The sequence below is a fragment of the Natrix helvetica genome (genome assembly GCF_964273705.1).
Source record: "Natrix helvetica genome assembly, chromosome: 1".
Taxonomy (NCBI): domain Eukaryota; kingdom Metazoa; phylum Chordata; class Lepidosauria; order Squamata; family Natricidae; genus Natrix; species Natrix helvetica.
This window is the reverse complement of record NC_138548.1, coordinates 258,064,496-258,090,629: the sequence shown is the minus strand read 5'-3', so window position 1 is coordinate 258,090,629 and position 26,134 is coordinate 258,064,496. Positions and strand designations below refer to the sequence as shown.

The window sequence follows — 26,134 nt, the reverse complement described above, 5'->3', positions numbered from 1 at the left end:
CATTGGTTGCAAACGCCGTTGGCGCGCTTCCCTGGGAACGAGGCCCTCGAAGACTTCAGAGGGCCAGTTGTAGGGAGAATGCAGCTCCTGGACAGCTAGGAATCAACCCTGGGGGGATGGGGGTGGAAGCGGACTTTATTTGGGGAGGGGGGGAAGCTTCAGAAATGGCTCAGTTTCTTCCAACTCATGTGGCTGTGAGTGCAGCCTCCGCGACTCCCGCATGTCTTGGGGAAAGCGCTGTCTCTCGGCACCCCCCTGCATTCAGAAGGAGTTACTCCCACATAAAGTATGCACATTTCTCGCCGCTCCCCCAGCGAAAAGTGCAGAAGGAGCTCGTTGGGACTTACTTCTGAGTGAACCGGAGGAAAGATCAGCTGCCTCACCCTTTATAATCAGTGCCTGCGGAGGATTATAAACCCACGTTCCGAATCTGAAACGGGGAGGGCGGGAAGAGAGAGATCAGGGATCTGCCTCGCTGATGCTCCAACACTACACTCCCCGCGATGGCTTTAAACCCCCAACCCCGTAACCCTAATCCTTGACATGGAAACTGATTTTTGATTCCAAAGGAGCAACTGAAGTAATATTTTAACTATCAAAGGGGGGAAACTTACATCTCAAAATAAATGCCCTCATGATAAAAATGAGCTTACTGACACTACTGGTCCCTTACTTATGCAATACCTTAATTATCTTTTTGATTGCCCTAATAAATGTAGTTTACAATCTCCTATGCCACATTAGTTGTGAAAATATCTTGGATGGTGAACATTTTTCAAAAGCTTGGTTTTTTTCATCAAGAGAAAGGCAGAATGAGAAAGCACATAATGCTTCAATATATGCTAGGTGGTGAGATCTAGGACTTTTTCAAGAAATTGTTTCCATATTCACTCTTGGAATTTCCTCTACATAAACTCCATGTTTCTTTTCTTTTTTCTTTTATAATCTTTCATATATTTCTACAAAGACTCAAAAAGCACACACATTCAGATTCTCCATTTTGTTTCCAGAACAGAAGTTTAATCTAATATACATATTCCTAGGTACAATAATAACCAGAATATGCCTATTGAAAAAGTTAAAAGGTAATTTCTTTTCTAGCTTTGATCAGCTTGAGTTCCAAATAAAAACGAACGCTCATTATTTCTACACAAAACTAGAGTTTAAAAAGTTGAGGTTCAATGAAGAGAAAGAAGATGGCAACAGTAATCGAAAACAGGAAAGCAGAAATTCCAGTAGGACTTACTGTTGCTGATCCGGGAACTGCACCAAGTGCCTGTTAGAAAGGAAGCAACACATAAAGCCCCTCTAACAAGAAGTCCAGAAGGCTGTGCTGCAAGTTCTTCAGTCGCTCCTGGATATAACTTATTAATTCAAAACTGGCCAGAAGGACATGTCATCTTCAGGCAGAGGTCAATCATTAGCCCAAGGCTTAAGATAAAAGAGAATCTTACCCCTCTACCAAAATCAAACTGCCATAGTATTGCAGAGTAGGATTACCTACATATAAAATTCCACAGGAAACAAAGATAACCAACTGACATTAAGAAGTAAGGAAGAGGCAAACGTATATGGTCAAGGAGTTCTTGATTTTCCCTATAACGTACTGGGACGGAGAACCCCATTACACACAATTAGAAGATGTGAACATGCACAACAGGATCCAACGTCCACAGAAACTAAAGACTTGTCACCTAAGGAATCAAACATATATTAAGGTCACATATAGAATCAATAGCTTTCCCCACACAGCAAATTAGCTCTGCTTCTACCCTCCCAGTTTATGTTTGGACTCAAAATGACCCCCATGTTCACAACTTTCACTAGAACCTCATATTCATAACTCTCACCAAAACATCTTCTACAGCCTGAACTGCAACAGAGCAAGTGCATGTTTTCTCTTTGTAAGGAGAGGGTGTCTTTGGAAAAACCTGCATTTACTGGAAGGTTAAGGACAATTCTTTTTTGCTTTTTTTAAAAACATCCTCCATCTGTGCAGACAGGACACACACAAGAAGCTCTAGTGTGGAATGCCACTGCTGTCAATAAGGACATCTCCCCCCAAAAAACCCCAACATGGTTTTATTTAGTGCTCAACCTCTGGATTCTTCTCTTAGCCTCTTAAAGTCCAAAATAAGTCTACAAATACCTAGACTCTGTAGCGAAACTATAGAACCCAGAAAAACAAACGTTGTGTTCACCCCTATTTGTTCAACATTATTCTTGTACATTTGGAAATGTAAGGCAGAAAGCCTGGAATGCTGGTGCTTCCTAAGAGCTTTGCTATTGGGCTTCAGCTACAGGTGGTGCTGCTGCAGGCATATCAGTCCCACTTCTCAACGGATCAGCCTTGGAGAAATTAGTCTCCAAAATGTGGCGCTGAAGATGCCGCACCCACTCCTCTTGGATGGAGAGGGGTCCTTGGAACTCCACTTCACAAAATCTGCAGAAAGAACATAATGTCTCTTGGTGTCGGTCTGAATGCCAAAGAGTGAAACTTTATATATATATACATACAAAAAACCAATTGAGATTCCCAATTTATGTCTTTGTTTCTAAAGAAGTTTCAAAAAAGAAAAAAAATGTCTGAGGTCACCCAGGTGCATGGTGTAGCCACAGATATTCCCATGATTAATATTGTGAATTCAGGAATTAATACAATAGAAGAATGAGACAAACCTGCACTTTAGCGTGTAGATGTTGCCCACAAATTTCACCAAGGAAGTCTGTGGTGGCCTAGGAACCAAAGAGGGCACTGGTCTTACTCTGGGGGCTGGTTGGCGGACCTCTTCAGCCCTCTGCTGCAAGTCAGTGGATTCATTTTCCCTATGTAGAGGAGCTTCAATGGGCTTAGCCTGCCTCCGTTCAAACTCTAACGAAGAGAAAGGTTCAGTTCAGAAAGTGTGATGGAATATAGTGAATCAATTGCAGCTGAGATAAGAGGTTGAATAAAAATGTCTTTTTAAATATTAAATGTGTTTAGGAAAACCAGTGTTGGAAAGGGGGATAAGAAAATGAAGGGAGTCTGAAAGTCATGTAAGATTTTTCTAAACAACTCTGCCCATTTCGGAATACAACATTATCCAAACTTTTAACCTAACAGTGTCTTAATTAACCTTACTTGAGTCTTTTGCTGGAACTACTCAAACCATTTGAACCATCAGGCACAGGCAGTGAGGCATTTACAAACTATGAGCACTCAAATCTCTGCCGGTATACCCACCACCCCACAAGGAAGCTAGTGCCTCCTCTACCAAGGCCTTTCTCTCCAGCAAGCTTTGCAGTGTATCTTCTGCTGGCAATCTAAGAGCAATGACTCACTGTTGATGTTATGCTGATGATGCTCTTCCAGCTTTACAAGCGACAAAGGAGATGTGATTGCAGGTCGCTCACTGCTGCCACAACCATCCACAGCTTTACTGTGCTCGTTTGGCATCATCTCCCCACTTAGGCTTCTGCTCATCAGTGAAGGACTGCCTGCCTGCAGGCTCAGAGCAACTCTCTTCCCAGAGGGATCACCATCACGCAGGTGAGCAGCATTGCGGAACTTCTTTGCAAAGGGCCGGCCACCTTGGATGTAGCTGCGATAGGCTCCAGCTTTCTGGGGGCGATGCTTGATCCACTCACTTAAAGTCTCAATTGGGGATCCGTTCACACACCATTCAGTTACTCCAAACTGTCTGAGATGTGCCCGAGCATGGCTGGCTAGTGCTTTGCGGTTCTCAAAGTAGAGGCCACAGAGTTCACAGCAGGCTTCACTGGCTGGAAGCAGAAAAGGCAGGGAGCTAGACTGAGCAAAATCCTCAATAAAGGACTTAATCAGCAGTTCAGGATTTGAATGATATCCTTACCTGTTCCATTTCATGATTTCTGTGTCTTCCTAAATATCACTCAGGACTAAGGCTTTTGAAAAGTTCTGTTTGAAATCCCTATAGCACTGCTTTCTCTGACTCTTAACTTCCTACTTACAAGCTAAGTAAACTCACTATTTGTAAGAAAACAGTTATGCTGCAAATACTTTTGGCCACTTTGAGGGCATGGAGCTATGGTTGAAATACAGCATTTTATTTATTTGTTTGCTTAATACTCACTTCTGCAAATGATGAAACTTCTTTATCAACCATGGTGAGAGGGTGGGAGAATTAAACATACAGAAAGGAAGAAAGATATGCTCACAATTATATACCTTAAAACTAGCCCAATAGATAATGCTTTGCACTAAAGAGCTTAGACAAACAGCTAAGTATACTACTACTACAGGCTTGAAGTTGTTATATAACAAAATAAAATACCCAGAGGTACTTTTGCATCTGTTGCTTGGTTTGCTATTTAATCAGTCCATCTTTTTCACTCCACCAAGTCAGAAAGCAAAATTCAATTTCACAAAGAAAAGCCCTGTCACAGACGTCCAAATTTTATCTGAATCCCACTCAAATCCCCTCCCTGTACCTCGATAGCACTTACATGTATGAGTGGGCTTTTCATGCAAGAGCTTGGCTTTGAAAGGTAATTCAGTTTGGATATAGGTTTTATGCTTCATTTCATGGCCACCCAGTCGTTCATCTGAGAGTGGCCGTTTAGCAGAGAGTGGTGCCAGGAATCCCTCCTGTGACTTGAGTAGTGACAAGGACATATCCCGACCAAGATTTGGTTTTACAGTCTTTCCGCCCAGTGGAGACAATGTCATGGGCTGCAGAATTTTCCCAGGTGATTTAGGATCATCGTCTCCCATAGCTGTGGGAAGCTCAATGCTCATTGTGTTTGGCTCCTTCTTTATCAAGCACGGCTTGTTCTTTTTCTTGATGATTTCACGTAGTGTATCAATGGGAGATCCATTAACTGACCATTCAGTTACTCCCATCTGACGTAAGTGAGACCTGGCATGGCTGGACAGCCCCTTCCGGTTCTCAAAAAACTCGCCACAAAATTCACAACGAATTTCCCGGACAGGGTCTGCACGAGCAGCTTAGATAAAGACACACAGAAAATGTTTAACAAACGAGGAAATAGCAGTAAACCAAACCTCTCAAAACACTCTTATTTATTTCTACAGCATTTTTCAAATCACATAAGGGTGGGAAGATCTAACCTTGTCTATATTTATGCTTCAACCATTTGCAACTTGTAGGATAGCTGTCCTCCAATATTGCCAACTTTTAGATCTGAGGATCAGAATTGTCAGCAAGTGATATGCTGATTGGAGAATTCTAGTATTTATAGGCATCAGGAGGGCACTCAGTTTGGGGAATAGCTACTCTAGAATGATTGGGTGTTTGGACCTGTATTTTGCCTATTACTAAATGTTTTAAACCTTCTTGCTTTATCCAGAAACTGTCAAAAACAAAACGATCCTTTTCCACAGTATAAAATACATTTGCATACACAGATAAAATTGTCAAAATGGCATGCAGGCTCGTTATCCAAAACCCACTGTTTAATAAAACAAAAACAAAAAAATGAAAAAGCTTATGACATTTGGTTCCACTCAGACATGCATGACACAACTAGGCATCCAATACCCATGACTAACACTTACAGAGATTGAGTGGAGACATCTCCTCCCGTGGTGACCAGGCTCTGTCAGACAGATGCGATTCATTATGAAGTCCCCCAGAGATCATTTCCCGCTTGATTTCCATTCGTAATTGGTCTTGCTTCAATTTCTTATGCAAAGAAGAAGGAAGCCCGGAGAATATTTTTCTAGCAGTTGGGGGAGGCGAAGAGGTAGGCGAGTGCCCCATAGGGCTCCCTGTCTGCTGTGCCTTCTTAGAGATTCCAGGCATGTGGCTTTCTCCTGGGCTACACGGTTCCAGAGAGCCTCCAAGAACAGACTGGGTCATTGACTTCTGACTATGTGCTGGGGAACTCGAGGTACTGGTCCGAGGTTGAGCTCGCCTTTTCAGAATTTCCCGGAGTGTGTCAATTGGAGAACCGTTCACGTACCATTCAGTCACCCCCATTTGACGTAGATGGGATCTGGCATGGCTGGAGAGCCCTTTGCGATTCTCAAAATATTCCCCACAGAATTCGCATCTGATGTCCCGCACAGGTTCTGCACCAGAAGCTGAGAATAAAAGAAAGAAAGAACCACCAATAAATTAATGTGACTGAAAAAAATGAGCAGGAAAAAGCAGGATGATGTGGGCACCAACAATGAATTCCCGTCCAATGTGGAGTATGAAGCAGATGTATAGTGCAAGGGTTTTTTCACAAGCAAAGCTGGCATTTCAGTAAATTTGGCCCAAAAAATTAAACACCAATAATTCCAATAAAATACCATGAAATCTAGGATAGATATGGTTAAAGCAAGGCTCCCTGTTAATATGGACAAAGAACTGAGAACAGCAGAAAATGTCCAATTAAAAAAAGGGTGAATACAGCTGATACAAGATAATGTCTAATGTGAAAGCATAACACAGTTGTACAGTTTCCTTCTAATCCAACTTCATTCAGCTTTTGAGAGAAGAAGTTTAGGCATTTCCATGGCAGTGATCACAGTCATTGTTAAAATACAAAAGCCACCCGTCTGGATTAAGCACACTGACTTATTGTACACTTGATCAGATAATCCCAAAGTATAAATTAATGATTATATTTTCCATCCCATCATTCAATGTCTACATAAATCTCCCTATCAAAGAACTCGCCCCCAGAAAGCTTGGGAGAAACCAAGTGTCCTTTATTTGCCACCATGCAGTTGTCTTTAATACAGAACAATCAAAGCAAAGAGGTGCCATTAAATATGCCATATGCCATTAAATATGGAATGCTTGTGGCTATCAAACAATTGTTAATCACCAGTAGGAAGCTACCCTTTGACTGGTTTTATCTATTTACATTAAGGGAGGAAAACAGCTATGATCTTAATCACCTTGAAGTTACTCTCCTTCATCTCTGATATGGGATGGTTAAAGCATTAGTTAAAGTCCTGGTATAAATGGCAAAAGAAACAACCTTCATCCTAGTTCTCTAAAAGCTAATCTCTTATGTGTCAAAGAGAAACATATTGGTAGTCAATATCCTGTTGAGACTGAATACAGCCAATGAGAGCCCTACAAAATGGAGAAGTCAGAAACCAATCCAGGGCCACAAAAAGGCTCAGGCTGCAAAAGAGAAAAAATTTAAACATCAAAAATGAAAATAAAAATCTTCCCTTTCCATAAGGAACAAACTATGTGGATTCCACACTCGTCTTTTGATATTTCTAAGTGCATAGAAACCAAGCATATCGCTGGGTCAAGGATTAGTTATCTATTCGGATCAAATGCCCAGAGAAGGAATGGATAACTTCAGCATATATGCAAAGGACAGCTGGGAAAGCTTTAATATAGCACTCAGAAAAAGCTTTGAAGAGAAAGCGCAATGGAGAATGCAAGCCAAAGAGTATGTTTCTCCACCCCATTATTGGTTAAATAAGACATAAGGCAGGTAATGACAAGAGGTCTGCATTTCTAAGTGCACAGCTCCATGTCACATAAACAGGGGTAGAGGGGGGAGGAGGAAGAGGAGGAGGGGACAATAGCCAGCGTTGATAGAACCTACAGAGATTGAGTGGAGCCATCTCAGCATCTGATGCCCAGTACGCACTGGAAGAAAGACCCTGTTTCCTTTGTAGACTGGCCACAAGTGACAGCCTGTGCCCATGTGGCTTCAGCTTCTTGGATGGTGGAAGGGAGTGAGGTGAGAGTATAGATGGCTGTTTGCCCAAGGGCCTTGGTGAGTGTGCTTGTTTCATGCCTGTGGTAGGTGTTGCTGTAGCTGTGCTCTTTGGGCTGTGTCCATCAGAACTCCCAATCTCCCCTAATGAGTCTCTCTCGCTATGGATGAGAGAGGAAAGACGGCCTTTGAAGTCTTCATTTTTGATGAGATCATTTAAAACATCAATAGGAGATCCTTTAGCATCTGGATTGCTCACTCCCAGGTGTCTCAGGTGGGCTCTAGCGTGACTTGACAGCCCTTTTCTGGTTTCAAACCAGGCACCACATAATTGGCAGTCAATTTCTCTGCCCGAGTCACTATCTACAGCTGCGGAAAAAGAAAACATTGATCACAAGAGATACGATTACAGAAATAATGTGTCTCAAGCACCTTTTAAAATCTGAAGAGGACTTTTCCCTAAAGGACTCGTTTCTTAGAAAGGGTAGTTAAAAAAAATATTTATCTATAGGAGTAATTGATATACAACTCCAAAGAAGAGGCTTGTTATTCACCATAGCACAGCTGCAGATTTAATAGTTAAAACAGACAATTTTGCAGAAGAGATATTTAACATTTCCTTTCACTGACCCAGGTCACTTTTTCCAACAAAATTCTCTTTTTTGATGTACAGGCTTGTTCTAGCTCAGCTTAAACCAACCGATGTTTAAGTATGGGTAACTTTTGAGAATGGAATAATTGTCAGATTTCCAAATATCAATTGATGTCAGAAAAATCAGATAGCAGAGAGAACTATTTGTATTTGCCTAATATTTCCTGACTTGAAGCTCTTTACCAATATGGTCAGCTCAGCTAAATGACATTCAGCTGATTGGAATTTTCCCATAAGAACTCATTTCTCCCATCTGTCCAGTTGCTAGAAACTTTTGCATTTAATAAGCTTTTATTTTGACTTCAAAATGAGACGAATTGAGAATGACACTGACATACCTCTTTCAGTGCTATGCCTTTTATGAATTACAAAATGTAAAACTGACAGTTGTTAGTTGGACTTTGCAGAACTAATATTTTAAGAACTTATTTTAATTAATTACATTTATGCCTTTGACAGATGTACATGAATGTTCAGAAAGGCTATATAAGCCATAAAGAAAATGACAAGTTATAGTTTAAAAATCTTCTATGGGGTATGTAAGACAAAATAATATTTGAAATTTCCTCATCTAAAATAAAGACAGCATACCGTAGGTTTCTGGAACATAAAGTACCTAGGCAAGACATCCATTTAGAGATGAATAATAGCTCAGAGCAGGATTGGACAATTAAAGTTTCCTGGCAACCTCTTAAGTGTTATAACTGATGCAGAATTGCACAATATTTAAGAATTGTAGTGCATATGTTACAGTTAAACTATTACATTGTGAACAGTGTGTCTGTCCTAAACTCATTATAAAAAGCAACAAACAGTACTTGGATACATTATGTAATTTTTAGTCACTGAAATTAGTATGGCATTCAATGATGGGATGAACATACCAGGTTGAAATACATTTTACATAAAAGTAGTGCTGTGGATTTTACTGCTGATACAATAATGAAAAGAACCACAACAGAAGCCTTACCCACTTCCTACAAGGAAAAAAAAATTATCTTAGAATTCTTGCTCAAACCCATCAGACAACTGCTCTTTCTTTATAATTCTACTTACCTCAGCCTATATGCAAAACTAAATGAAACTCACTGGAACCTACCAGTAACAATTAGTGAAGAGCTGAAAAAGGCTGCATCAATAGCACAGACACTAAAAACTGTCCAGTGCAAAATAACATCAAAGAAGGATAGTGGGTGATTTATACTGTTTCTACAGATTTCATCGAAAGGCTGAACAGACTTAGCCCTAAATAGTGAAGCCAGATTTATATGCTAAACTAGTTTCAGATCAGAGAAGTTCCATTATGAGTCACAAGTCCACAAATCTTAAAATAAATCCCAACAAAGACAGCAAAAAGGAAAAATGTGCATATAATACGGGGAGGGCTGTTGTGTAAAATAAATAGAAAAAATTCTTCAGTCAGAAAACTAGTAATACCAGCAGCACTAAAGTACTATCTTGTATTCTATAATTATTAGGTATTTTAATGATTATTTCTTCCCAGTAGTCTAAGAATGTAATACATTATTTTCAAAGGTAAAGTAACTTTGCTCAAGATTTTAGAAGGAAGCAGATGGTGTTCATAGCTGCTGGCCCTTTAATGGAGAAATATTGTTGAGTTCCAACCATAAATACATATGATCTCTGGGCGCAAATTTTAAAAAAGCCACACACAAAAGCTTTGCAGCACAACCTGGAATTGTGTAAGTATGATCAACCCTCCTAGGGATAAGCTGGACACAGAGACTGCTAAATTACACAGAATTGCCTCTTTTGCTGAGATGAAATATTTAGGGATTTTTTAAAAAAAGCAAGACCCACATACTCCAAGAAAAACACTCCATCTAATCAAACCATAATTCAGTAGTTCTTTTAGAACAGAAATTTTTGCACCAGATCAAATGCATCCTATTTGTCTTATTCGCACATAGGGTGCATGTCACAATACTATAATGTACACAAGTTGCGATGTCTGTGACCGGAGTAACCCAAGTAAAGCCAAAGTGGTAAAATGCATCTCCTAAGTGGGCCATCCTGCAGGGGTTCACACTACAAGATAATGTGGAAGTCAAGAGCTCCCTGCAGTAGCAACCTGCAAAGCCAGCTCTCCTATTTGCAAGCAGCATCAGGATCAAACAGACTCACTTAGATTTAAAGGGCCTTCTTCCTCCAGTTGTGACCACTGTGTGTTAGGTGGACTCTGCAGAGGGCCCAACGGTAGCTTGGGGCTTTTGTCTTCAGGGTTGTTTTGTGGAGGAGAACCAGGCAGAGCAGATGCCATTTTCTTGAGTATGGGAGATCCTGGTTGGGAAACATTCTTGGGGGTGAAACCTGGAGGGGATTTGACTGCTTTGTTTACAGGTGGCTCTTGTGACCTTTCCGAAGCTTTGTCGAGAGGCAGTAGCAGTGTGGGCCGTGAGGACCCTGCAGACCTTTCTTTGGGAGAGGCAGATTTTTTGCTAAGACTCGGAGAGACGGGGCTGCTGTCCATTTTTCCTTTCTGTTTCATCAGTTCATAAAGTAAGTCGATGGGAGCTCCACTGCTCTCAGACTCAGCCACACCAAGCTGCCGTAAGTGAGAACGCGCATGGCTGGACAGGCCCTTGCGGGTCTCGAAGCAGGTGCCACAGACCTCACATTTCGTGAGGTTTGGTGCTGGAAAGAGGAGAGTGACTTATTGAGACAATGTTAAGCTTAGCCCTAGACTATCTTTGCTACCACTCAGTAGACCCGAAATGTATTTATGTTATCTTGTTTGGGACCCTTCTCCATAAAACAGCCAGACTTAGCTGAAGAAAATGATTTCTGAAGTCTATTTTGCAACAGATAAATTTGCTAAATGATAAGTGGTGGTTGCAAATTTCTTCAGCAAAAATCAAATCAAGATTAACTTCTCATCCATCGTGTAGCCATCACTCTGAAACATGTTCGCACACAAACTGGTTTCAGCTGCCTTGCCATAACTAAATCCTAGAAATCATACAGGATCAATTCCCCACTCTGCCTAACCATCTTAACACAACACTGTAACTCTTACTATACTTTCATAACATATTGCAAATGTAGTTTCTCATCTGCTGCTGGACAAACAGCAGTAAATAGGACTCAATTATATCAAGCTGCAGTTGGGAGAGATGAAAATAGGTTCTTCCTCACGTGTCAATAGTATTCCATCTAATCTACTGAGGGATCAAATCTATCAGTCTCTTCTTTTCCTGGACTTTTCCTTTCAAACTGCCCGTCATAACAATATGATATAATTTTAAGAATTGGTGCTCAAAACTAATTATTCCCCCCCCCGTTCCTTTTGTGTTTTAATATATAAGCTTTTTGAAGGGAAATGTCTTGTTTTTATTTATATTTTAAGTTACTCTTGAATTGTTTTCAACTGAAGAGCAAAGCAAAATATTTTAAAGAAATATAGCTATTGATTAGCTATGTTAAATAAAATAAAAAAGACTTGCCTATGTCTCAATCTTGTCTATCGTGTCTATGTTTCAGAAATACACGAATGAATATACAAATCAATATTTAAGATTCCTGCAAAATAAAACTTCATACAATCATGAAAAAAACTTCAAGAATCCTCAAGTTATATTAATCTGGAAGCACTGTGACCTACAATGTGATCTGAGTCTTATCTAGTTCCTATAAATTGATAGATATATTCTGGCTAAACAAACAACCCATATCTCCATTGAACACACTGAATCAACACTCACTCTCTCCAGATTTAATAACTGGTTGTACTTCCTATAATATCAATGATTTCAACTAAAAGTTTCCTATATCTGTTGATGAGTCCTACATATCAGTTTTGAAGTATTCCACCAGCTTCTTTTTAGAGCTACTTAAATTCATTGTAATGTTATTTTGCTTCATATATGAAGTTGTTTTGCCCACAAGATTCAGTTAGGGTCAGGGTCTAGGCCCAGTCATTCCAATATAAAATTTCTTCTCTTTCCGCCACTCCCAAGTAGATTTCTTGGTTGCTTAGGGTTATCACGTTTCACGATCTGCATTTGTGTAAATTTCACCTCAAAGATAAATATCCAGAAATTTTCTTTGTAGCATTTGCTAACACAATCCAGAATCTACTGTTCCATCAATGAATGTCAGACTTTCAGATTCTGAAGCTGCAAAGAAGCTGCAAATGATTATCTGGCTACCATGATTATAGCTGGAACAGGTTTCTTTGTTGGAATGCAGTTTTCTTCCTTCCAGATGTAATACTTCTCATGAGAGGCAAACATTTCCACTGTAGTCTCATTTGTGTAAACACTTGTTCATTGTTTTTTATTATGATGGACTCAGGAACATCGATAAGAGACAATGCAAGAATGGCTCATAGATCCTTTGTTATTACCTCTTTGTAGTTTCCCATAGCATTGTATACTTTGTTTTCAGGGTAATTTCTGCTGGACAACTCCTGAGAAGAATAACAATCCTACTAGAGTACATTTTTTCAATCTGTATGCTATCTCCCTGGCCATGCTCTGACAGAGGCCAATAACTTTGGCAATGATTTCAATACCATTTTCATCCACAAGGTCATCACCAACCCCTTTTCCAAAGTCTGTAGAGCTCTTGATCAGAACATGATTCATTTCCACAAACCAGGATCAGGAAGAGCAGATTCCAGTTGTGTGAACTCTCCTTTTTATAGAGAACACCTTAGACTCATATTTGATTGTTAACTTATTTGTAGAAGCCTGATATATTAACTGGAACATCTAATTCAACTTACCACTTAAGAAGGTGGTAATCCTAAAACTAAAATTTACTTTTCTAAGAAAAAAACATAAATATTGATTCAACGTGTTCAGTAAAGATGTGGCACAGTGCACTGTTCTAGTATTGTTCATTTAGCCAGTAGTGCAGGATTGAATAATTCTACAGACTTCTATTATCATACTGTCTCTGTACACACAAAAAGATTTGTGGCTACATTTTATAACAATGAGAAAATATTTTGAGTCTCATTAAGTATCTACGTATATTATGGTCAGCAATTCATATCTGAAAAAGGATACTTCAGTTAGATGAATGGTAATTCTATTAATGAACAAACAATCTATTAATTTCACATACAATTTTGAATTATTTTTAAAATGCATGAAAATACCTAGAACAGCATTTCTCAGCTCTTTCCTTTAAGTAGGCTACTAACATTAGCAGCAGCAGCATTTAAAGATTACAACTGACTCACCCAAACATCATTGATGGTATTCCAAAATTAAATTAAAAATTACATTTAAAAAAATTAAAAGATCCAATATATGTAAGGTTGCTAAATCTTACTTGCAAAATTTGAGGTGGGTTTCATAATCTCCTGAAATTTGTTTTTCTTTTGATATTCAGATGAAGGGTCACCTGAAGTAACTTTACAGACCATTAGAATAAAAGCATTAGTAGATCTATTTTACTATTCTACACATACATATTTTAAAGTGTTTTATAGATTTATTTCTGTAATATTTTATCTAGCTAAATTAAAAAAAATAATCATGAAAATTCCATATTGGAACAATAAAATGTATAATTAATATTCACTCTACACATCTTTTATACAAGTTATAAGTGATCCGATATGTATTAAAAGTAAGCTGAGGCACAGAGAAGAGTTTCTCCATCATGGATACGAGGTTCAGTAGCAACTGTGAGAGAAGGTAGACTCACATTTGGCATCCTGGGAGTCTGCCTTGTTGCTTGAAGATTCAGGAGAGAGTGAGGTTCCTATTCGATTTGGAATCTGATCTAGTGACCCAGCCAGAGAATTCTTCTTCTGGAGGAGTGGGGAGCTCATCGCTGAGGTAATCATCTCCTCTTCTTCCTCAGAAACCATAACTACCAAACAACAGAAGGGGATTGAATTGAAAACTGTAGATTAGGAGTGTGATTATATTAAGTAGTATATAGGCTATTCACTACTTGATCAGGTTAGTTAAGAAAAAAATATTTTTCCTGATGGACATAAACTATACTAAGCTAGCAATGTAACCCTATGTTCGGAATTAAGTTCCATACAGATCAATTAGATTTACAGTAGTTTTGCTGCATATGTATTTTATTAGAAATAAATGGAACATTAAAATAGGATATTCATAATGCAATCCTTAGTTTTCTTCAAAATATATATAGGACAAAGGCTTTTAAAAATCAAAATATGGAAAATAAAATCAGATATGTACAGATATTACAAATCAGATTAGTCCATTATATATAAATATAACAGCCAGCTAAATTTAAAAACTTGAAACATTCAAATCCAAAGGAACAAAATAAAAATACTAGAGATAATTAAATAAAAATTTTATATAGGTAAATAAAAAAGAGACTGTTTCCTTGGGTAGGAAGTCATGAAATATTTTGAATCAAAATTCACTGGATGAATTAAACAAATTTATGAATGGAAGATAATATAACATCTGAAATCCTTGCTTAGATGCCAGTTTCAATTTCATAAAACGTATTCCTGCTTATACATATGAACATTAAAAAAAGCCCTGTGAGATCAGGTCCACCGAGGCTCACCTTGTACAGCATGCTCTGACTCATAAATGACCAATTTGATTCATTTCTCATTCTGGCGAATGATAGCCTCCTTCTACTACCTCATTCTCAGCAATTAGTTTATAAAGAATGCTACCTACAGCCAAGGGAGTGGTTACATGCTATTAACATTAATATTCATTTATTCCTTCATAGGTTTGTTCAATCCCCTTTTAAATCCAACTATATTGGTTGCCCATTCTACATTTACTGACAGTGATTAATTATGCTGTGTCTGAAAAAGTATTTTCTTCTATGATCCAGAATCTATTTGGATTTAGTTTCCTCACTCAGTGGCATCTACAATTCTGTTAAGCATATAAACATTCAGTGCACCATAGCGGAAAAATTATAACAATAAAATCCAGTTAATTGAAAACATTACCTGAAGGTCAATATGCCAATTACACAATTTACAAAAACTATAATTTGCAACTGGTAAAATAAAATAAATATAAAATAATTTGAAAAAAGATGTCGGGGAAAAAATTACATAGGCAATGTTTCCCCATAAATGAGGGGGGAAACTTTCTATCAGAACTGTGCATGAACTGTGGTTCTATTAAAGCAAAGAGTTAGCATGGTATGTTGGGGCCAACTCTCCACTCAGCCATAAAGATCACTGGGTGACCTTGGATCTTCACTATCTCACCCTAATTTATTTCACAGGTCTGCAATTAAACAATTTATCCTACCCTACGCTCCCAGGGTAGTAATTTACTTAATAAAACCTTTTAAAACAACTTCTGGGTAAATATACGTAGATTCAAACTACAAAAAAGAACATTGAGACACAATAGTAAGTTTAGGGTGCTTCTATTGAATAAAACAGATTCAATTATCACTACGCATCAGATATATTATATTCTATACACTCAGGAAACTAACAGAATCAACAGCACATCAAAATGTAATTACTTTGTTGCATTATTTTATTTTCTAATACAGAATCAATCATTCTGGAGTGATAAAACTCGGGCATATATCAAGCAATGACCACAGCACTAACATCTTATATATTTATTCAGAGTGTAACCAGTCCCTTTCATATGCCTTTAGGTTTTTAGCTAGATGAGTTAATAAACACTACATTTTAAAAGGATTTTCAAAATCCATCAGAAGACCGATATGGAGGCCGCTCGTGTTTAGAACTGACACGATTAGGAAATGGTAACAATTGAGTGTAGATGACTATCCTCCCCACCCTCCCCCACCCCCTGGACAAAGATGATTTATGAAACGAACTCTTCTCCAAATACCAGGTTTCCCCGTATTAGCGGCGGGGACCAGCCGCGACAGGCGCTGGCCAGTGGCTGCGGGTGCTGCAAGCTGAAGTTAAAAGGCGGATGAATGAATGCTGACCACTGTTGTCGTTTGAAGACGAGGGAACCGAGGCCTTGACAGAAAAGAGATCCTGGCCTGCGATCGGAAGGGCGAGGAGAAACGGGGCGCAGCTACTTGTCACTCAGCCCTCTCCGACACCTCCCTCCAGGGAGCAAACAGCGCCGCGATCTCTTCGGGCGGCAGCCCGGGCTGATCCGGAGGCCGGGAAAGGGGATATCCGAAGAGGGAAGCGACATGAAAGCTGTCACGCAGAGCTCGGCCTTCCTACTGGGCAAGCCGAGTTTTCCCCCGGTTTTTTGGAGGGGGTTCTTTTAAATTCCAGGGTCTTACCGGCCTCCGAAGGCGGCCCCACACCCTCTTCCTCGTCTCGGGGCCGCGCCGCCGCCACCGCTTTTGTCGCCTTGGGCTGAGAGAGGGTGGAGGCCGCCATCTTGGCTCCGGCACATGCAGGGCGGCTGCGAGGCGGGACGGTGGAGCGCCGAAAACTCCAGCTGAGAGAGATCAGCTGAAGTAATCGAGCGCCGAGCCAAGCTACAAAAGCCAGCTCCGGTAGAGCCAAGAAATATGTCCATAGATCGGGAGGAATCCAGGCTCTTTCTTAACCGCCAAGCTAGAGATTCAAGGGGAACCATTCCAGCACTGAACTACCGATTTGTCCAAATCCATATAAGGAAAGGGAAATTCAGCTTACTGTTCCAGCAGACCAAAGGAGTAACTAATCACAATTTAAGCTCTCTATAATGCTGGGGGATTTGGATAAATTAATTAGTTTAGCGGAACTCTTAAGTGGAAATGTTTTTTTCAGATTCTACCCTAAAGAATATAGCATCATTAACACAACTGATGCATCTTTATTTATGAACAAATAGCATGTCTAAGTCACAGCTTTTATGAAATTAGCAAACACCTAGAATTTAATTCATTCAGTACTTATTGCATCCTAAGGTCAGACTGCTTTCAGAACTATAAAAAGAGGTGAAGAATTTCATAAAAATGATTATCTCAGATATACATGAATTCTGGAATTACTAAAGCTTTAAAGTACATATATTTTGTGAGAAGCATTTGCTTGAAAATTCTGAGGAAGAATGCAATGGAATTCTGAACAATTATTAAAAAACTACAAGAGGTATGGATGATGCTATCAGGAGCCAAGATTGATTTGAGGGGGGGAAATATTTCAGTGCCACAAAAGAGTTACTTCTTTCAAAAGATTATTTTTTAATCAAACATCTAAATCCAAACTACAAAATGGTTCTTTTGTACTACAGCACACATATCTGTCAAAACTGCCAATGTGGCTACCTCGAACTTCTCATTATTATGTAATCAAAGACATGTGTCATGACCATTATTTTTACATGGGCTTCGTTGCATTTTATTTAGGAAAAAAGATACTATAACATGAAACCTAATGAAATTGCGTTTCAAACCAAATTCTCCTACTACATGTACCAAGTCTCCAAACTGATTCCTGGCCTGAAATTCTGACAAATGGCTAAACTTTTTTTTAAATATTTTTTTATTATTTTTGAATAAACACAAACAGACAAAACACAAGCAAAAAAACCCCACAAAACCATCTTCCATTACAAATTGTAGAAAGTGTGTCGATTGGCTACAAAAACTTCCGTGCATCCCTTCCACAGTCATCACCTACAATTCATATCAAATCATATATTTTAAATCAAATATATTTTTATATATTACTACCATCATACCTCAACCTTCATTTGACGATAATTGTTTTTACATCCTTTTATATAAAATATCCCAGATTTAAAGCAAAACCACATAATGGCATTCCATTAGCTCTTCCCGATATCATCCAGTAACATTACATCTTTATAACATGTTCTATATAAAAATTGGTTATATTTAATAACAGAGTTTCTAAACCTCCTTTCGTAGTCACTATTTGCAATTTATATCAGATTTCCTCTTATCAAACCTACAGCTGAAACTCGAAAAATTAGAATATCGTGCAAAAGTTCATTTATTTCAGTAATGCAACTTAAAAGGTGAAACTAATATATGAGATAAGACTCATTACATGCAAAGCAAGATAGTTGAAGCTGTGATTTGTCATAATTGTGATGATTATGGCGTACAGCTCATGAAAACCCCAAATCCACCATCTCAGAAATATGAATATTACATGCAATCAATAAAACAAGGATTGTACATAGAACAATATCGGACCTCTGAAAAGTATAAGCATGCATATGTACTAAGCACTTGGTTTGTGCCCCTTTTGCAGCAATTACTGCCTCAATGCGGCACTTAAAAGCTCCTCTGTGGGTAACGATGGTCTGCGCTTCAGTAGTCGCATCGTCCACAGGGAGCTGCTGATACACCTGGGCAAGGTCCAATTTGGCGAAGATGGAGCCCTGCCCCAATGTTTGGAGCAGTTCCTGGACCACAGGGACAGGGTAAGGATTAACCTGAAGCCTTTTATTTATCGTGCACCGGTAATCCGCGCACAATCTGATAGAACCATCTGATTTCAAAGGTATAACAATAGGGGTCTCCCACTTAGCATAATCCACTGGCTCTAATACATCCTGGCTATTAATTTGTCTAACTCAGTGTCCACCTTTGGATGCAAAGCCAGAGGCACCCTTCTAGGTTTAAGGCGGATGGGTGGTACCTGTGGGTCTAGGTTAAAACTAATGAGGGTTCCCCTATAATTACCTAGAGACCCATCAAAGACAGTGGCAAACTCATCCTTCAGGATGGCCCACTCGTTACTGCCCCTAGTGGTATGTATGCCAGCAATGCTGAGGCCCAGGGCGTTGAACCAGTGTAAACTAAATAGACTGGGAAGAGTGCCCTGGACCACAATGAATGGCAGGTACCCTGAAAATTTCGTGGTGACCACTTTAAATTTACCACTGTCCACAATTGGGATATTATTCCCTTGATAGCAATTTGAGGGAGCAAGGGAATAGGAGCTTCTTTGAAAGAAATGGCATCAGATGCTTCAAGGTAGACTAGGACAGTATGGATCTGGATGAGCCGATGTCTACTTCTATGCGACAGGGGTTGCCTTCAATGTGGACGTTGAAGTAGATTTTTCTGCCTGACATCGCGTTGGCTTGACAACTAGTATCAGGTGAACGCCACTGGTCACAAAAGATTGCAAAACAATCAGCAGTCTGATGTGTTTTGGCGGCTGGCGTACAATAGGCTGGACGATCATTGGCTTGGTTACAGAGAGGGGGAGTCGAGCAGCACACCTTCGCCAGATGTCCTTTCTTTCCACAATTCTGGCACACAGCATTTTTAAAATGGCACCAAGCATGGGGATGGTTTCCGCCACAGCCTGCGCAATAGTTCTGAGGTGACTCCTTCCTTGGGAGCCCTGCTCTAACCCCAGTGGCTTTAAGGCGGCTGACGCCAGCCTCATCAGAATCAGACAAAAGGTGTTCAACCACTTCCTCCTGATGTACTTGCACAGTTCTTAGGAGGTGGCATTGCTGTTTGGACCTCTGAATCTCAGCAGAGAATTCATTTGACATTTCAGAAGCCTGAGCCTCATCTAACACTGACTGGAGTCTGATGTCCTGACGGGCTAGCAACTGGTGCCGGAGTCTCACATCATTCATTCCCCACACAAGTTGCTCTAACAAGGAGTCATCTAGGTTAGGGAAGTTGCAATGCAATGCGGCAGAGTGGAGGGCAGCCATGTAATGATTTATGGACTCACCTTCCTTCTGCAGTCTTTGCCTAAAAGCATAGCGCCTCGCAATGTGCAATGGTGCTGGAGCATAATGGTTCTGTAACCTCTGCAGTAGAACTTCCCAGGATAGGGATTGAACCAGCTGTGGGGCAGCTAAAACTCGGGCCGTTCCAAACATTTCGCGCCCACAGACACTCAGGAACTGAGCCCCCTTTGTACTGCTTGGTAGATCAGTGAGGCTATTTGCTTCAAGGAAGCACTCAAACTGTTCTATGTATGCCTCCCAGGACTCCGATGCCGGTGAGAAAACCTTGAAGTTATTTAAAGTTGCCATTCTGATGTGAACACGTCTGAGGAGATTGCCTCAGGAGTAGTCAGCCAGCGAGGAGAGGGAATTCAGCTTTACTGTGTTTCGATCTTCCTATTCTTCAGTCAATCCCATCCTCGTCGCCAATATTAAATCCTCAGAGGGGTATTGACTGAGGCGAGGCAGCAGTTTAAACCAACAGTTTATTTGTAACTGACAACAACTTCAGAACCAAGGCAAAACAACAGTTCCCTGCTTTACAGCTATTTATATGCATGCTATCAAATGGGGCAGCCAATCAACGGCCACCTAATGTCCCGCCCTTGCCAGTGCCACTCCCACTTGGCTGGAGTGTGCGTGGCCACGTCCTCTGGGCACGGACATAACAAAACCAATATATATATATATATATATATATATATATATATATATATATATATATATATATATATATATATATATATATATATATATATATATATATATATATATATATATATATATATATATATATATGCATTATTATCATTATCAATCATTTAACTGTATCCATTATCACTTCATTTTATACATAATGCTCTAAATTTAACTAAATTTGACTTAATTTTTTATTATAAGCTTTCATTACATCAACCTGTGTCTTTCCAGTAATAGTGCAGTCTTATGTCTCTTGCCATTTGTGGCATTAGTATTCTGTTTATTTCCTTAGTAAGTTTTGTATGGACTTTTCTTCGCAACTTATTGCTTATTGCATATCTTGTATAAGCTCGAAACCCTCCATCTGCTTCTTCGATCAGCTTATCTTTGGTTATCACTAGTGCTTCTGACAAAATTTCTCTCCTTAGTTCCATCAATTCTTCTCTCTTTTCTTCTTCTATACTTTGAGATCTGGGGTAGAGCTCCAGTCCATCTATCTGCCCTTTCCATATTCTACTCTTTCCATTTCCAACCACGCTCAGTTTTACTGTCAGTATCAACAATTTTCTTGTCTCTTTGTTTATTTTTTCCTTCAGTTTTTAGAACTCTAATCTCCACTTTCTTCATTTGATGAACATCCTCAATTTTTCCATCAAATTTTACTGTTCTAGGATCTATGTTCTCCAATCTCTTCTCAATTTTCTCTGTTACTTCTAATAATTTTTGAATTTCAAACATAATATTTTGCAATGTTAAGGTTTCTTTTTCATGTTGCGCCATTCTTCCAACTTGCAAACACTGCCATTCTGGCATTCAAAACTTTTTATTAAATTTAAAGCAAGTTCGTTTATAATCTTTCAAGACAAGGCTTTGTTTTCACTCCACTCCAGCTGCCAATGAAGTTCCCGAAAACCACCTGTATAAACAACCCATGCTCTTCTCACTATCACTCTCTATAAACAAGCTGAGGAACCTTGAAATGCAAAATCAAATGATCAAAGAGAAAAAAGAATAGACACTATTTCCAAGCTTTCCAAGCGTCCAGCCTCCAAGTGGCAGTGTTACTTCCTTTCCCTCTCTTATTACAGCCCTCTTTGTATTCCTTTTATATCTTCTTTATATTCCAGGCTTAAAGAAAACAAAATTCTAAAATGGAGCAAAAAAAACAAACAAACCATCCAATCCAGCATTATAAAAATAAGAAAAAAGATTTTAATCTGTAGGTATAAAAAAAAAGAATATAAAAAGTAGTAGAAGAAAAACTAATCCATTCAATTTAAAGATTAGGAAACATTTGCAAAAGTTCCACCCGTAAAAGAAAACGGATAACACACTGTCTAATGTAGCTTAATTTCTCCGCTTGTTATCTTCTGTTTTCAAATTTAATTTAGCTTTAATTTCTTTGGGGTAGTCTCTTTTATAATAATAATATTTCCTCACCAGATGGACATACTTTCTCTTTCTGTTTTCCTCCCATTCTGGAGCTGTCCCAACTTCAGCAGCTTCAACGGCTGTGCTTCTGTCACCAGCAAAAAGAGATTCTCCTGGATCAATCAGGGACTTTGCAGTGTCCCTGAGATCAGCAGGACGTACTCTTCCCTATCACCGTCTCTTTGGGATGGTTTAGGTCCAAAAGGACCATCCAGCGGCAAAAGTATCGACTGCGATCTTGGAGCTCCAAGATCACACGTCATGTCGTTGCGACATCAGCTCCTCCTCAAATGGCTAAACTTGATAGACTACTAAATACTGTACCTCTCAAAATTACTACTCATCACAGTTCTGTAAATGGGTGGTTTTCTGCCAACTGGGAACAGGAAAACTTCTCTATGGCAGCGATGGCGAACCTTTTTTGGCTCACATGCCATAAGTTGGGGGAACGCAGGGGGGTAGTGTGCGGGCGTGCCACACCCATAATGCAATGTGCAACCGCCCCAGTGTGCATGAGTGCACTACAGGCACTCCCTCCCATTTTTTACATGCTTTTTTTGCCCTCCCCAGGCTCCAGAGGCTTTATAGGAGCCTGGGGAAGGCGAAAACAGCCTCCCCTGCCCCCTGGAAGCCCTCCGGAGGCTTTAGGGACCTTCAGGACGCTTCCCTAAAGCCTCTGGAGCACTCAAAACGAACCTCCGAGCAAATCGGAAGTCACTTCCAGTTTGCTCGGAGGGTTGTTTTGAGCGCTCCGAAGCCTTGAGGGACCTTCAGGAGGCTTCCCTGAAGCCTCCAGAGCAGTCAAAACGACTCTCTGAGCAAACCGGATGTCCGTTCCTGAATTTCCGGTTTGCCCGTAGGGCCGGTTTTTTGCACTCCGGAGGCTTCAGGGAAGCTCATGAAGCCTCCGGAGAGCCTCCAGGGGGGGGGGGGGAGGATCTTTTCGCCCTCCCGGGGCTCCTATAAAGGCTCTGGAGCCTGGGGAGGGCTTTAAAAAATGGTGAACTCAGCTTGCCAGCGTGCACATGCGCGCTGGTGGCCAACTGACAGGGCAGTGTCTCATGTGCCCTGACAAATGGCTCCGCGTGCCATAGGTTCGCCATCTCTTCTCTATGGTAAATGAGGAATAGTCCATCAACTGCACACCACAACTGAGATAACCGGAATAGTAATGTGGCCCCAAATATATGCTGATTAATTTTTCTGCTGGTTGACAGGTAGAGAAGTATAACTTTGAGTCATAATATTTTTTTCTATTAAGATGCACTAATCACAGTCTCTCTTCTTCCAATAATGTGGTCATATTTATTAAAGTTGTAAGCTCTTCAACACTTTCTTCACTTTTTCAAAATAGCAGGTATTCTGTATTTTAATACATATTCATATAAATTGCAGCTCTAGACTTCTATTCCATACCCATTTACCAAAAAATAAGTTCTATGAAATTTACTGGGTCTTGCTTCACAAAAGACACAATACACTTGACTTTTGTATGCAAGAAAAATAGATTATATTATTGTATTACAATCTTACATTTACCAATGTAAATGTAAGATTGTAATACATTTAATGAGATGAGATTTCATTTAATGAGATGAGATTTATTCCCATGTAAATGTAGATTAAAGAACTAAAATTATTTAATAGTCAATAATAAAATTATTTTTAGTTTTTGATTAATTAGAAATGCTGAATAGTTTATATTTAAATTACTGATATATTAGAAATGATAGTTTTTTAGTTTATTTTTAAAATGGAGCATGATTTATTGGGAAGTAAAAGCTAGCCTCAGAAAACGTATTTTAAAAATGCTTGCTGATGGTTGAATTCCTAGACTTTCTTAGAAAATACAAATACTATACAGGTAGTCCTTGACTTACAACAGTTCATTTAGTGACCTTTTAAAGTTACAACGGCATTGAAAAAAGTGACATGACTTTTTTCACACTTACAACTGTAGCAGCACCCCCATGCCACCTGATCAAAATTCTGGTGTCAGCCCTCAGGCTGCCACCCAGGGGGACCCTGTCCATCACCATGCCCACCATGCAACACTGCCACGTTGATGTTGCCTCTCTGATGTCGATTGAACCTGTAGCTGCATGTGGCTCTAATACCCGGGTGCAACTGCCTCCTCTGATGTAACTCTTCTACTTGGGTGCAGCTCCCTACTCTGATGTAACTCTTTGCTCGGATGCGGCTAACCAGGAAAGAGGCTATGATGACACTGAGTGGGGGTGTGGCTGGAGGTGTGGGTCATGGTGATTGGTGAGGGTGGGTGGGTATCATATGGGTGGAGTTGTGGGTGGAGCTAGGTGGGGTAATGGTATATATATATATATATATGGGTGATGGTGTTAACTTGGTTAGAACTGACTTGGATTTGCCTTTGTATCATTGTCATTTAGTGCTGGTTTTCACATAGTTGTTAGATAGAGATAAAAGTTTTTCACCAAACAAACTGAATTTCTGTTTGTATGCAACATGAACGCCGGAATGTGACCGAAAAGTCAGTTCTAACCAAGTTAACACCATCATCCATACCATCATTTGCCAAGGTGGCTTTACCCCTTACCAACCTATTGAAAACAAGACACCTTGCCAGAAAGCCTCATCCAGGACAACCCCTACAGTGGGACTTAAATTGTCAAAAAGTGTTTGAAACATTGAAGGGATTGTTCGCACATGAGCCACTATTGAGACATCCTGATCCAGCCAGGAAATTTATAGTGCAGGCAAATGTGAGCAATGTAGCAGTGGGAGCTGTCTTACTCCAACTGAATGGAAAAGGAGAGCTGCAGCCATGTGCCTATACCGCAAACTAAGTGACACCAAACAACAATGGGCTATATGGGAAAAGGAGGCTTTTGCGGTGCGATGAGCGCTGCTTACATGGAGGCATTTACTTGAGGGGGCTACGGTCCCCTTCGAGGTATGGACTGACCACAAGAACCTGGAGGCTCTACAATCTCCCCGGAAGTTGTCGCCCAAGCAAGTACGATGGGCGCTCTACTTCCATAGGTTTAACTTCCAACTGAAATATATTCCTAGTGGGCGAAACTTTACGGCAGACGGTTTGTCACGGAAACCACAATTTAATAGTGATCGAGAGCAGACCTTCCAGCCTCTGTTTCCCCAGTCGGCGATTATAGCTTTAGCGGCCAGCAGACAGGCAGAAAGCCTCCAGCTGATATCACACAGTCTATTAGAGATGCACTTCCACTAGACCCTTGGTTCCAGGTGAATCAGCAGACTCTAACATCTGGCATGTATTTATGACAATCACAGTGTCCTGGCATTGTGTGATCCCCTTTTGCAACCTTCTGATGAACAAAGTCAATGAGGAAGCTAGACTCAATTAACAACCATGTTACTAACTTAACATCTGCAGTGATTCACTTAACAACTGTGGCAAGAATGGTTGTAAAATAGGGCAAAATTCACTTAACAACTATCTTGCTTAGTAACATAAATTTTGAGTTCAATTGTGATCATAAGCTAAAGACTACCTGCATGTCCAAGTCTTTGGCTTTGTTTAGAAATAGGCCTGCTTGACCAGCAAAAAATAAGTATGGGATTGAAAACTATCCTATGGAGAAATGAGGAGCTACAAAAGTGCAAACTTGCACAATTTATTTTGTAATGTATGGATATAATTTTGAGTAGCCATGTTTTCCATGGCAGCTATTGTGAACATGTAAACTCTTCCACAGTAACCATTTCGGGGAGTGATAACATGCTATCAACATTTCAAATATCACCACTAGCTTAAAAAAAGTTACCTACTTTGATGCTAACTTAAGATAAGAGCATCTCATCATTCATCATGCCATTATTTTCCTCCCTATTTATATGGGGATAGAACATACATATGGCCATGATATGTTTTAAATGAGGCATTCTGAAAAAGAATGGGAGAAAAAGCAGAGTAACAACAAATCAATGCTTCTGTATAATTAATTTTTGATAAAGTTGTGCTCCCCCCCAAAAAAACCAGATTGCTTACCATTGTTCAAATTGCTCCAAGTAGCTTGCACTAATGTGGGATTTGATGTACAGCAGGGATCACCAACCCCTGGGCTATGCCCACTAG

The 26,134-nt window shown here is 39.8% G+C and overlaps 1 protein-coding gene across 8 annotated transcripts in view; it reads right to left on the bottom strand.

Annotated features, from left to right (window-relative positions):
• Nucleotides 1-998: 998 nt before the first annotated feature.
• Nucleotides 999-26,134, bottom strand: part of WIZ (WIZ zinc finger) — an 84,615-nt gene continuing 59,479 nt past the window's right edge. For 4 of the 8 annotated variants that reach the window (XM_081937008.1, XM_081937009.1, XM_081937012.1 and 1 more), the window contains 9 exons: nucleotides 13,988-14,155; nucleotides 13,610-13,690; nucleotides 10,454-10,963; nucleotides 7,543-8,025; nucleotides 5,537-6,064; nucleotides 4,465-4,965; nucleotides 3,322-3,762; nucleotides 2,680-2,872; nucleotides 999-2,443 (listed from right to left, as the gene is read on the bottom strand). In XM_081937008.1, the coding sequence (XP_081793134.1) occupies nucleotides 2,284-2,443; nucleotides 2,680-2,872; nucleotides 3,322-3,762; nucleotides 4,465-4,965; nucleotides 5,537-6,064; nucleotides 7,543-8,025; nucleotides 10,454-10,963; nucleotides 13,610-13,690; nucleotides 13,988-14,155 (3,065 nt within the window). In that variant the 3' untranslated portion in view covers nucleotides 999-2,283. The remainder of the gene's footprint in view (nucleotides 2,444-2,679; nucleotides 2,873-3,321; nucleotides 3,763-4,464; nucleotides 4,966-5,536; nucleotides 6,065-7,542; nucleotides 8,026-10,453; nucleotides 10,964-13,609; nucleotides 13,691-13,987; nucleotides 14,156-26,134) is intronic. The other 4 variants (XM_081937013.1, XM_081937011.1, XM_081937014.1 and 1 more) reach the window with 4 other exon arrangements.